The sequence below is a fragment of the Cynoglossus semilaevis genome, chromosome 3 (assembly GCF_000523025.1).
Source record: "Cynoglossus semilaevis isolate Cse_v1.0 chromosome 3, Cse_v1.0, whole genome shotgun sequence".
NCBI lineage: Eukaryota > Metazoa > Chordata > Actinopteri > Pleuronectiformes > Cynoglossidae > Cynoglossus > Cynoglossus semilaevis.
This window is the reverse complement of record NC_024309.1, coordinates 15,868,509-15,880,547: the sequence shown is the minus strand read 5'-3', so window position 1 is coordinate 15,880,547 and position 12,039 is coordinate 15,868,509. Positions and strand designations below refer to the sequence as shown.

The following is a 12,039-nucleotide window of genomic DNA, read 5'->3' as shown; positions in this document are numbered from 1 at the left end:
CTGATCTTCTCCTCCTCCTCCTCCTCCTCCTCCTCCTCCTGCTGCTGGAGATAACGTCTCCTTTTCTTTTGGACAACATTGACTAGACATCTGTTGTCATCTCTACTAGTCACCAGAGACATAACATTTCCATCTGGAAAAAAAATTGTTGTGGGGGTGTGGGGCGGGGTCACAGACAGTCGTGTTGTTTCTGAACAAAGAGAAAAACAAACTGGACGGATGTTGAGACTGTGCTCTTCAGCTCTTACGCTCAAAAAGACATGACAGGCAGGACAGGACTTTTTAACTGCTGGATCTTACGTGTGATTGGTTCCAAGAGTCACTGACTTTACGTTTTCGTTGTATCGCGTCTTCTGTGACATTAAAAACAGAATGTGTTTTTCTTCTTCTGTGCAGCAGGAACAATGGAGGACTTTGACTATTACGAGGAGGAAGATCACAACAGCAGCTACGAGTACAACTATGAACACAGCGTGTGTGACAAAGAGGCCGTGCGCTCTTTCGCCAGCGTCTTCCTCCCAATCATCTACGCCCTGGTCCTGGTGGTGGGACTCGCAGGAAACGCGCTGGTGATAGTGGTCTACGCATCACGGCTACGGCTGCGGACCCTGACGGACGTCTGCATCCTGAACCTGGCTGTTTCCGACATTCTGCTTCTCCTGACCCTGCCGTTCTGGGCCGCCGACGCCATTCACGGCTGGATGTTGGGGAAAGCGGCCTGTAAGATCACCTCCTTCCTCTACAGCACCAACTTCAGCTGCGGCATGCTGATGTTGGCGTGCATCAGTGTGGATCGCTACCGAGCAGTGGTCAACAGCGGCGCAGGACGGAGTGAGAGAAGGTCACGGGTCAGGAGGCAGTGGCTCCTGGTCTGTGTGGTTCTGTGGGCTGCGGCCGCCATCCTGGGCCTCCCAGAACTGGTCTTCTCCACAGTCAAACACACCCATTACAGGACGGCCTGCACGGACGTCTACCCCCACAGCATGGCCCGGGCCACGAAGGCTGCCTTGGAGCTGACGGATGTCGGCCTCCGGTTCCTGCTCCCATTCTTGGTCATGGTGGTTTGTTACTGCCGGGTCGGCCGAGCCCTGAGTCAAGCAGCCGGGGTTCGGAGGCAGCGGAAGTGGCGCACGTTGAGGGTCCTGCTGGCCGTGGTGGCCGTCTTCCTGCTCACCCAGCTGCCCTACAACGTAGTCAAGCTGTGCCGAGCGATGGACGTCATCTACCTCCTGGTGACAGACTGTGAGGTCAGCAAGAGCCTGGATCACGCCATCCAAGTGACGGAGAGCCTGGCGTTGAGCCACGCGTGCATCAACCCGCTGCTGTACGCCTTCATGGGCTCCTCCTTCAGAGGACACGTCCTCAAGGCAGCCAAGCACTTAGGGGAGCGACTCAAGAGACGTCCACTAGAGGGCAACCAAGAGCCCACTGTGGAAATCTCTCTCAATACATGTAACCAAACCCAATCGCAGTCCGGTTCTGAGGACCAGGACACCAGCAGCTTCACCATTTAGAACTCTGATCCAGTCCTGGTCCAAGAACCTTTTTATTTTTCTGGATGATACGTTGAGATGTAAAAACATAGGTTCTGGAACATTGAACCACACGGAGTTTTACTGCTAGGTTTACACCAGCGCCTACTTTAATCACCGAAGTCATCGACTAAAGTCGTGTTCCTATTACGATGATGTTTTTATGAACCAATCAGTGAGCAACAGTACTCAGAGTGTGTTCAGGTGTCTGATACTGTTGGCCAGTAAACATCAACCTGGTGTATGTTTCACAGAACAAAGGTTAAATGAACGAGTTAATAAAGGAGTCACGTGACGAGGACGACCGGTCGACTCCTTATTCAAAGACGGATCATTCTGAATTAGCTTTTGTAAAATTAATTCAAATTGTTCATTGTTTCTAGTTCGGAGTTCGGTTCCATAGTGTAGTGGTTAACAGGCCCGCCTCACAAGAAGAGAACAGGTAGTCCTGGGTTTGATTCCCAGAGGAAACACAAGGGGCAGCAGATCTGCCGTTACCGCAAAAATTCCCCAACTGTTGGATCAATAAAGTTTAAATTATTGGTGTTTGTTTTGCAGTTTTATTAATGTATTAAAATATTTCAACATAATTTTAACTTTTTTTTACTTGATTCTAAAGTTATTTTCACTCTTTGAACCAAACAACTGTTGAGTCAAAACAGTTGTTTGGTTCAGATTATAACGATACAACGAACCTTGAACCTCCCACACGGCAGGCATGACATCCTACCAAGGCACCACAGCAGCCCCAGCTGACAGCACCGTTGTTAGCTGCTTCCTGATGAAATCTTTCAGCATCTTTTCTAATCAACAGCAGCTGACACTGAGGTTGCGGGTACGAACCCTGGTTCCTGGTCTGCCACAGCATCTGCAGCTCATTTCATCACATCCTGTGGCCGTGAGACAAACAGCAGGATGTGTTCCTCACTAACGTGGTTCTCACTAACGTGGTTCTCAACGGAACCTTAAACACGTCAACGTTCTTATTTGATTAATGTAATTGCACTGAGAGAACAGGGGGGGCAGAGTGGAGGGGGGTAACAGCGGCTGTGGGACAGGCAGATGTTTCCACCGCAGTGAAAACTGCACTGATGAAAGACAACATCACACACACGTCGGACCATGATGATGTGTGAACACCGTCTGTTGTCGTCTGTTGTTGTTTGTTGTCTGTGAACGCCTGCGTCTGAGGGAGGAAATCCTGGAATAATTCCAGGATTTTATGACACTCCTAAAAAACTCTCACAAGACTGAGCTGCGTATCCACAACATCTACACACACACACACACGCGCACACACACACACACATCTGTCACACACATCTGTCACACATGATTTAATCTGCCTAGAATTAACGACTGTTCCGTTCCGTTCTACTGTTTTCCTCCACTGCTGTAGACAGAGTGGAGCTGACCACCGTGACTCACTGGAATTCAAACCACAACCTGTCCAGGACGAACGTCCCCTGAGGAGGACGAACGTCCACCGAGGAGGACGCAGCAGTGTAGTCAGAGACAGAGAAACGTTCCAGCTGCTCCAGGACAACGACAGAGACTTCCTTCAAAGCCAGAGTTCTACTCACTGTTGGGAGACGCCGCCTCGATGATTTAACGACAACAAGACTCACGAGCAGGAAAACAACAAAAGAGCAGTGTTTTTAATGGAGGCGGGGGCTGGGGGGGGGGTTTGAGGCTCAGACCACATGAAGAAACATCTGGAAGAGCTTTAAAATTCAAAGAGTCTGCAGAGGTGCACGGAAAACTGTGAAAACCACTAATGAGCTGTGGTCGTCAAAGAAACAACTGTCAACCAACTCACACTTTACAACTTCATCTGTCAACGTGACAGTTCCACTGGAACCACAGACTGTTTCACAACAAGACAGAAGAGACAGAAGAGACAGAAAAGACAGAAGAGACAGAAGTGTGGAATAAATCTGAGGGAAAAGAAATCGGCACATTCTGCTGCTCCACATCAGCTGATTACCCATGATTCTCTGCCTTTCACAGGAACTCTTTGGAGTACTCACAGGAAGTGGTTAATTCAAGTTTACTCCATGAAGTACTGTGTACTGTGTACTGTGACTTTTGGTTGGTGTGAAGTTTTGAAGAGGTAAAAACACCGAGGGCCTTACCGCTGCTCCACCATTTCTTGCCGTTGATGATGTAATCACCTCCATCTCTGTGAAGAGTGCACTCCATGTTGGTGGCATCGCTGGAGGCCACATCAGGTTCTGGAGAGAGGAGCACGGGTCGAGAGTTAAAAACCTACAATGTTCTAGTTCTACGTCAGACATAACCACCAAGCCACGAGGAACGTGGATTCAAATTCTCTGTTTAAATGGGGGGGGGGGGGGGGGGGGGGGGGGGGGACCTCAGAGTGTTACAACTCCACCCAAGGTGGAGACCCAAAACTCCCCAAAACATCTGTGTGGGAGGAGGTTCCCACCCACACCAGAGACCAACAGACCCCGTCTGTGGCCGAGGCCCTCGGAGTCACCGTCCAAACATCTGATTTTCCAGGGCTGGTCGATCGAAGTGTGGCTACAAAACAACTGGACTAAAACTGGAAAAAGTTCTGGGTTTTTTTCATTTTTCTTGTTTCCATAAGTTTCCAATGAACAGAGGATTGGTCCTTGGTTTTCCAGACTTCCCAGGTTTTTCCAGGATGCCTGGTGAATCACATGACTTCCTGCTGCTTCTCATCATTCCTGGTTCACTGGGTTCTCGTCCCCAGGACAGTTTTCTTCAGAGTGAAGGATGTTTGGAAAGTACCTGTCATGCAGAAACAGGAGCAGATCTCCCCCCGGAGAAGAGGATCCAGCCACCTCCTCTTCTGCTCCTCCGTACCAAACATGTGCAGCACCTCCATGTTTCCTGTGTCTGTGGGGGAAAATCAGGAGCTTATTTCCAGTTCTCTCGTCTGTTGTTAGACAAACAGCGATCAGTGTTAAATGGTGACTTTGACATGATTCACCCCAGGACTGTCATCTGCCCCCGCAGCCGGGCAAGTAGGAGGGCAGAGAGCCGCACATTGAACACAGAGCAAAGAATTTAGAACAAAAACAAATGTCAAGGTGATGAATGGGAAATAACTATTAGAACTAATAATAATTCTGTAAGGTCGACTGATGTTTGAAATGTGACATGTTTCACTTCAGACGTGAGACCATCTGACCATTTCTAAGAAACCAGCTCCCTGAAATACCAGTTACCATCAGTTAGTTACCAGTAAGTAACTTTTGCAACATTTTCCTCCTGATACCAGGAAACATCCAGTTACCAGTGGCTCAACACAGCTGCAATTCTTCCACTCAACACTGTGTGGCGCTGTCTCCCTCCCTGTTCAACTCTGGGTTATTTTACCCATTTTTATAACAATAATAAAAAATGTTTTATTTATATGCTCAACATATTGGTTTATATGTGTGTCTTCAGATGGGGGTTCATTTAATTAATAATAATATATTTCTGGGGGGGGCGGGGCTGGAACGAAGAGAGAGAAAAAGTGATTCTTCTTCTTCTTCTTCAGCAGCTCAGTAGCCAAACTGAAATGTTTCAGTTGTTGAAAAATAAAACATCTAGAAGCAGAGCAGGTGTGAGTGATGAGCCCAGAGTCTCGTCTCTCAGGTTCACACTGCTCTAACTGTGCAGGACTTTACCAGGAGCCTGGCAGTTGAAGACGTCTGGAGCAAACAGGCATCGTCCGGTCTCCTCCGCAATGTAGGCGTAGTCCAGCTGAGAGAGGCCGCTGGCCGCAGGCAGGAACAGGTTCCACAGTCCGGCTTCTCTGGCTCTCAGCTGCCAAAGAAGAGAACAGAAGACAAGAGAACGGAACTAAAGATGGAGTTACTTAACGACCGTGCACAGACGGACTTCATTTAACACTGATTTTGTTCAAGACAAGAAACTCTCATGAATGTGGAACAAATCCAGACATGTGTCAAAAATGTGTTTTTGTCTGTTTAACACCAGCTGGTACAGACGGTGGTGTGTGTGTGTGTGTGTTTAGATTGAGATGATTGGAGACTTTTTCACTGCTCTGTGTGTGTGTACTTTTCATGTGTTTTTTTTTTCTCCATGAGCAGCAGTTCACAGGTCAAAGGTCAACAGTAAACGTACCTTCAGGTCCTCCATGACCCGGGGTGTGTGCCACCTCTGTGGAGACTGAGCATGTTGGGTGTAGTACTGTTCAACCTCCTGATGATGAGGAGGAAACACCTCTTCAGTGGATTATCACACAACAACAGGAACCATCACAGAGTCCATCACATTACAGTGATGCCTTCACTGTCCTGGGACCCAGAATGTCAATCAAACTCTGTCTGGACGCTGAGCAACTGAGCCCCTGACACTGACCTTCTGAGCAGGAAGCACATGTTTCCTCATGAAGTCCTTGACCTGCTGGAGAACCGCCCGACCTTTGGCCGTGTGCAGAAAGAGTCCATCTTCTCCTGGATCAGTGAAGGAGCTGGGGGGAAAAAAAACAAAAAAAAAAAACATTTGTCACAAATTAGAAAACCTTTCTGACCTTCCGTCCAAGGTCACATGACCAGCAGCACGTTGTGATACTGCAGTAGAACTGTTCCTGTCCTGCAGTACACTGGTATTCAACACTGACCCCTCTCCAAGCTGCAGGGCAACCGTAGCCAAGGGCTCCACACACTGGCCAAACTGCTCTGCGTTGGGCGCACTGGCATTACCCAGTAGGTGGCGTGCATAGATTCCCTGGTGCAACGGAAATATAAAAATAATCAAAGTAGTAAGTCATCACCTGTTCTTCATTGTCAACATTAACAGGTCAACTGTGATCAGTAGTAACATCTATGATGTACATCCAATAATCCAACCATCGTCCACCTGTCACTGCACACACTGAGGTTAAACAGTTCTAGTTCCACTGACTCTCCTGGATCTTAACATCACATCAACAACTCCCCACATGTGTCTGTGGGTGCTTCAACCTCAGGTCAGCAGCCCGGCCTGGGACAGAGGTCAGGACAGTCTCTGACTGACAGTCTGACTGACACAACAGTCAGATGGATCGTTCAGGTCTGTAGACTGATTAATGTTGTTGAGGATGAACACTGGGCTGAACTTGGATTAGTCACAGACAAAAACAGCTGAACACTGGGCTGAACCTGGATTAGTCACAGACAAAAACAGCTGAGAAACACTGACCTCTACCGGCTGATATTGGTACTGTCTGTTCCAATAATAAACAGGAACTAAATCAACATTCTGGTCATACTTATGAATGTTGACTTCTCAGCTAATCATGTTTAATTGTAATTAATCCAAATCAATACTATTTGAAACAAATTTAAAGTCTACAGCTTTAAAAAGTGTAAATGTGTAAAACGTCATCAATTTAAATGTAAGGTGTTTTCAACAGAAATAGAGAAGTTACTGGAGCAGAGCTGGACTTGTCACCTTCACCCACCTGAGCGATACCTGCCATCTTAAAGACAGACAGGGCCAGGTAGAAATTCAGCTGAGGGAAAGAAGATGTGATTCCCCGACACTGCCTGTAGATGGAGACCAGATCCTCCACACTGGGAATTCCTGCTCATATATTAGACAGACACAGAGTGACCAAAGGGTTAAAAGATGAAGAAACCATTTTTCCAGATGTTTCAGCCTCAGATCTCGTCACCTTCTATTCCCTTCAAGCTGCCCAGTGTACTGACAACCTGGAGGTCTCTGGGCCAGTAGTGTGGCATCAGGAAGTAGGCCAAGTCTGCCAGCGGCTGCCCAGTGGTGGACAGCTCCCAGTCCAGCAGTGCCATCACCCGAGCCTTTCAGCAGTGAACAAAAACTACTAAATAGTTTCACTTTAACCACGAAATTCAAACAGTCACAGTCTGAGAAACTGCACCTCGGTTGGATGGAATATCAAGTTATCCAGGCGGAAATCGCCGTGGACGAGTGTGACCTCATCGTCGTCGGCTGGTAAATTCCTCAGCAGCCAATCAGAGAGTTCGTTCATGGCTGGAATGTCCCTATGGGCTGCAGCAGTGTACTGTCTGGTCCAGGTGGACACCTGTACAGAACAGAAAAACAAGACACACTTATCTTTTTTGTCCTACACATAAAAAACAAACAAACAAAAATAAAAAAAAAACCCAAAGGTGTTGTTTACCTGTCGTTTACAGTAGCCTGATCCTCGTCCATATCTGTCAAGGTCCAGTGACGTCAGGTGCAGTGAGTGCAGCTTTGCTAAAAGCTCCACTGCAGCCACATACAGAGCAGTTCTCTCTGCTGGACTCAGTCCTGGGAGACGAAGATCCCTGAATATACGACCCTGGTCCACACAAACACTACAGCTTTAAACACTTTCAGGATTTTTTACTTTACGTTTTGTGGTCAATGTTACACTAGTCAACAGGGTGTGACTGATGATGTGACATGAATATGTGGAAAACAAAAAAAGGCTAAGCCAAATGTGTCACCTTCACATGTTCCATCAGGTAGAACTCTGTTCCAACAACATCCACATCGGTGCAGTGTAGTAAAGGCTGAGGAACAGGGAAGCCTGCGGCAAACAGTGCCTTCTGCACGTGGTACTCACGGTCCACCTGCCGTTCACCACACACCTCACGTCAGTTCAAGTTCAACTAAACAGAAGAACACCTTCTGTGTCTGATAAAGTTCAATTCAATCACTTATAAAACATTATCTGTACCATCACTTCATAACTTTTCACCTTTCAACATGTAGCTACGTTTGAGCTCAAGTAGCCATTAGCTACAGCACCTTGCTAGCTACTTTACCTTTTTGCTATTTTCTTTCAGACTTTTTAAAGTTAATTCTGGGCTAACATTAACTTTGGTAAATTTTAGTTTTTAATTAACTTTTTTTTTTAACCACCCGAGTTTTACTATTGCGTTATGAAATAACCATTTCTTTTAACAAGTCGCCATGTTTACAAAATGTTTGGTAATGTTTAGCAATTACTGGACCAAGTATTTTCAAGTAAAAAATGTAGGTATATTTAGGTATTTAAACTTAATATGTCGAAGTTTTTTTTAAAATCTTTATCTCTGGTTTAAAATGTTGTATAATAATACTAATAATGCTAACAATAATCCCAATAACAATGCTAATAAACTCCCTCTGCTGACCAACTAAAAAATGACAATTCTACAAACGACCAGAACAAATTCTATTATTTTATTTATTTTTAAAATTGTATTTATTATTTAAAATGTATTTAATTTTTACCTTATGAGCTCCTGGCAGCAGCTCGCCCGGAGGCTTTTTCCTAAGAACGTAACTTTTTGACGGCGTCTGCAGCAGAAATGTTGGGTTTGATTGACCGAAGCTGCACAGACAACAAACGTTAGTCATGACGCCGAGCTGTTTTACAATATTAGTTTAATGAAGTGGAACAGACCAGCGCTTTTTCTGACCTGTACTGTCTGACGGTGAGGGCATTGACGTTGATCTTATTAGACAAATATCTCTGAAGTTTGCCAACATCAAACTGGTGTTGTTTCCGTACAGGACTTGTTAGCTCGTCCATGTCGAAGGTACGTAAAGTTTTTCAGGTACTACTTCGACCACTACTTCAGGTACTTCCGCTCTTGCTGCTGGATAGTGGACTTTGTCACTGCCCGATTTGCAGGACTTGCCTGATTTTGGAGTATGGTCTTTTGCGCGTGCGCGTGCCCGCCGCCATCTTGCACAGCGATATACGGCAACTCCATTTAGACAAAGTTAATTTGAGCAACAGTACACATTACAGAAATGTAAAGTAATGAAGGGTAAAAGGCATAGGTATAGTAAAGAAGAGAAGTATTTTATACTATATATTATGATTGTACTATTATTTATAGTATTTTATAGGCGTATTTTACATAACAGTAGTGGGACATTCTGACATACGTCTATGGAGTTGGTGATGTTTGAGGTCGGACTGTTATTAAAGGTGCATATCAACGTGACGTCATTAAAAGTTATTAAATTTAAATTACATCACATTAATATTGAGAATTTTTTGATGTGTCTTAAACATAATTTTATAGAAAACCGGGGTCATGAAAATAGTTAAAGTTCAGTGACAACGTAGGAACTGTTCACCATCGCTGCTCCCTGTTTTCTTCACGGACCTTCAGTTGAGGAACACACCTCTTAACAGCTGACTAGAGCTGTGTAGACGTGTACTTTCCGAGGTGATTCAAACTTGTCACTATCGTTTGAAATATTCATAATTAATACGTTTCGCGTATTTTTTCAACGGATTCTTTTGCCACAAAATGGCGACATTGGAGGAACTGAAGCTGCGGGTTAGAGAGCTGGAAAACGAACTGATTAAGTGTAAGCAGAAGCAGTGTGCCATGGAGGATGCTCTACACAGACCCAGGATTGAGAAAATGAGTGCCGAGGTCGTGGATTCAAATCCATACAGGTGGGTTTTTAACATTCTAGTGTATAATCTATACAGTCTGCCAGATTTAACCTCAGTTTTACTCACTCAGCTAACGGGGCTCCGCCTCATGAGTCATCCAGCTGTACATATGGAGACAGCTCGGTAATCAACAGCTTATCTCACATTTGTTCTCATTACAGTCGTTTAATGGCCTTAAAGAGAATGGGCATCGTGGATGATTATGAGGTACAGTGGTTTCTGTCATTGACATATATTAATTACTTCGATAATCAACATTAATGTTGTCTGATACAATAATTGGACGAAAAAGGAGTGGATTGGTCACATTTCCCCCTATTTTTTTTTCTTTTTATACAGAAAATCCGGTCATTCACTGTGGCTGTGGTGGGTGTTGGTGGCGTTGGCAGCGTCACAGCTGAAATGCTCACTCGATGTGGCATTGGTAAGGTAATAAGGACCTTTTATCTAACTCACCTGTGCTGACCTCTGACCCCTTACCTCTTATTTGTGTCCAGACTGTGTGTCTTACTCTCAGCTGATCTCTGTCACCACAGCTGCTGCTCTTCGACTATGATAAAGTGGAGCTGGCCAACATGAACAGACTGTTCTTCCAGCCTCACCAGGCAGGACTCAGCAAAGTGGAAGCTGCTGAACATACGCTCAAGTAAACGCCTGAAAAAAAGAGGAAAAAAAAGAAGATGTTTAATCCACTTTTTCTAACAGGTTTTATTTTCTCCCTGGACAGAAACATCAACCCTGACGTGTCGTTTGAGACTCACAACTACAATATCACCACCATGGACAATTTCACACATTTCATGGATCGGATTTGGTAAGTTTCATCAACGTTAGGGTTTCAGCCCCTGGAGCAGATATTCATAATAACATTTGTACCTTCTCAGTCATGGTGGGCTGGAGGAGGGGACACCGGTCGATTTGGTCCTGAGCTGTGTGGACAATTTTGAAGCCAGGATGGCCATCAACACCGTCAGTGGATCATTATGTCCAAAATGAAGTTTGACTTCAATATTTACGCTGCTTTCTGTCCTTTTTTCAACCGTCTTCATCGTCTTGTTTGCACCAGGCCTGTAATGAACTGGGTCAAATCTGGATGGAGTCTGGAGTCAGTGAGAACGCCGTGTCAGGACACATCCAGCTCATCGTCCCTGGAGAGACAGCCTGCTTCGCTGTACGTCCACACAACCAAACTCAGAATTAACATTCACGTTCAGTCAGAAATAGGTTTTATACAAAGATCACGGATTGTAAAGTTTCTACTTCAAACATAAAATATGTGTTAGAAAATATAAAGCTATAAACCACCTCGTCTGTATTATTAGTGCAGTTCAGTTTTTAACAAACTAATTCTCTCGTAGTGTGCACCCCCCCTAGTGGTGGCAGCCAATATTGATGAGAAGACTCTAAAAAGGGAGGGAGTGTGTGCTGCCAGTTTACCAACAACCATGGGCGTCATTGCAGGAATCCTGGTTCAAAATGTCCTCAAGTAAGAACAAATCAGTACCGACAAAAAATCAGTACAGACAAAAAATCAGTACCGACAATGATGACACTTGACAACAGTGACTTCAGGAAGTACCGTACTTTTGTTCTGTGTCCCACAGGTATCTGCTGAAGTTCGGCACCGTCAGTTATTACCTCGGCTACAACGCCATGCAGGACTTCTTTCCTACTATGGCCATGAAGGCCAACCCCCAGTGTAACGACCGACACTGCAGGAGGCAACAGGAGGAGTTCCAGGTCGGTGTGCATGTGATGGTTGTCTCACACAGAACAGTAGCTCATCGGTACCAGTCTGACTTGTGGTTTCACTACAGAAGAAAGAAGCTGAGCGACCTAAGGTAGAAGTCGTGGAGGAGGAGGAGGAGGTGGTGGTGCATGAGGACAACGATTGGGGTGAGGAAGAACTGCAGGTTAATCCAGATTACAGTCATTAATCTATGGTTAGAAATGTGCAGTGTTCCCATGACACCTGTGTGTGTGTGTGACGCCACCTGTTGTTCTTTGCAGGTATTGAACTAGTCTCAGAGGTGACTGACGCAGAATTACAGGCTGCAACGGGGACAGTTCCCGACCTCCCTGAAGGCATCACTGTGG

The 12,039-nt window shown here is 45.5% G+C and overlaps 3 protein-coding genes across 5 annotated transcripts in view; 2 read left to right on the top strand and 1 right to left on the bottom strand.

Moving 5' to 3' along the window:
- The window catches only part of ackr4b (atypical chemokine receptor 4b), a 3,989-nt gene extending 1,867 nt beyond the window's left edge, over positions 1-2,122 (top strand). The window contains exon 2 of the mRNA XM_008308353.3: positions 397-2,122. Coding sequence (XP_008306575.1) covers positions 405-1,514 — 1,110 coding nt within the window. The 5' untranslated portion in view covers positions 397-404 and the 3' untranslated portion in view covers positions 1,515-2,122. The remainder of the gene's footprint in view (positions 1-396) is intronic.
- The window catches only part of acad11 (acyl-CoA dehydrogenase family, member 11), a 28,864-nt gene extending 19,539 nt beyond the window's left edge, over positions 1-9,325 (bottom strand). For 2 of the 3 annotated variants that reach the window (XR_001759904.2, XM_008308354.3), the window contains exons 1-13: positions 8,945-9,325; positions 8,757-8,856; positions 7,985-8,110; positions 7,675-7,836; positions 7,411-7,575; positions 7,189-7,330; positions 6,976-7,097; positions 6,154-6,260; positions 5,892-6,003; positions 5,655-5,732; positions 5,195-5,333; positions 4,308-4,415; positions 3,668-3,766 (exon numbers count right to left, since the gene is read on the bottom strand). Coding sequence is in view for 1 of the 3 variants with exons in the window: in XM_008308354.3 (XP_008306576.1) it covers positions 3,668-3,766; positions 4,308-4,415; positions 5,195-5,333; positions 5,655-5,732; positions 5,892-6,003; positions 6,154-6,260; positions 6,976-7,097; positions 7,189-7,330; positions 7,411-7,575; positions 7,675-7,836; positions 7,985-8,110; positions 8,757-8,856; positions 8,945-9,057 (1,573 nt within the window). In the remaining 2 variants the exon portion in view is untranslated. Of the gene's footprint in view, positions 1-3,667; positions 3,767-4,307; positions 4,416-5,194; positions 5,334-5,654; positions 5,733-5,891; positions 6,004-6,153; positions 6,261-6,975; positions 7,098-7,188; positions 7,331-7,410; positions 7,576-7,674; positions 7,837-7,984; positions 8,150-8,756; positions 8,863-8,944 lie in introns of those variants that run through there. The other variant, XR_003049307.1, reaches the window with a different exon arrangement.
- Positions 9,326-9,644: 319 nt separating this feature from the next.
- uba5 (ubiquitin-like modifier activating enzyme 5) overlaps positions 9,645-12,039 on the top strand; it is a 2,836-nt gene continuing 441 nt past the window's right edge. Inside the window, exons 1-11 of the mRNA XM_025054358.1 lie at positions 9,645-9,942; positions 10,104-10,149; positions 10,282-10,371; positions 10,479-10,588; positions 10,670-10,756; positions 10,827-10,911; positions 11,009-11,113; positions 11,301-11,428; positions 11,547-11,682; positions 11,760-11,838; positions 11,953-12,036. Coding sequence (XP_024910126.1) covers positions 9,791-9,942; positions 10,104-10,149; positions 10,282-10,371; positions 10,479-10,588; positions 10,670-10,756; positions 10,827-10,911; positions 11,009-11,113; positions 11,301-11,428; positions 11,547-11,682; positions 11,760-11,838; positions 11,953-12,036 — 1,102 coding nt within the window. The 5' untranslated portion in view covers positions 9,645-9,790. The remainder of the gene's footprint in view (positions 9,943-10,103; positions 10,150-10,281; positions 10,372-10,478; positions 10,589-10,669; positions 10,757-10,826; positions 10,912-11,008; positions 11,114-11,300; positions 11,429-11,546; positions 11,683-11,759; positions 11,839-11,952; positions 12,037-12,039) is intronic.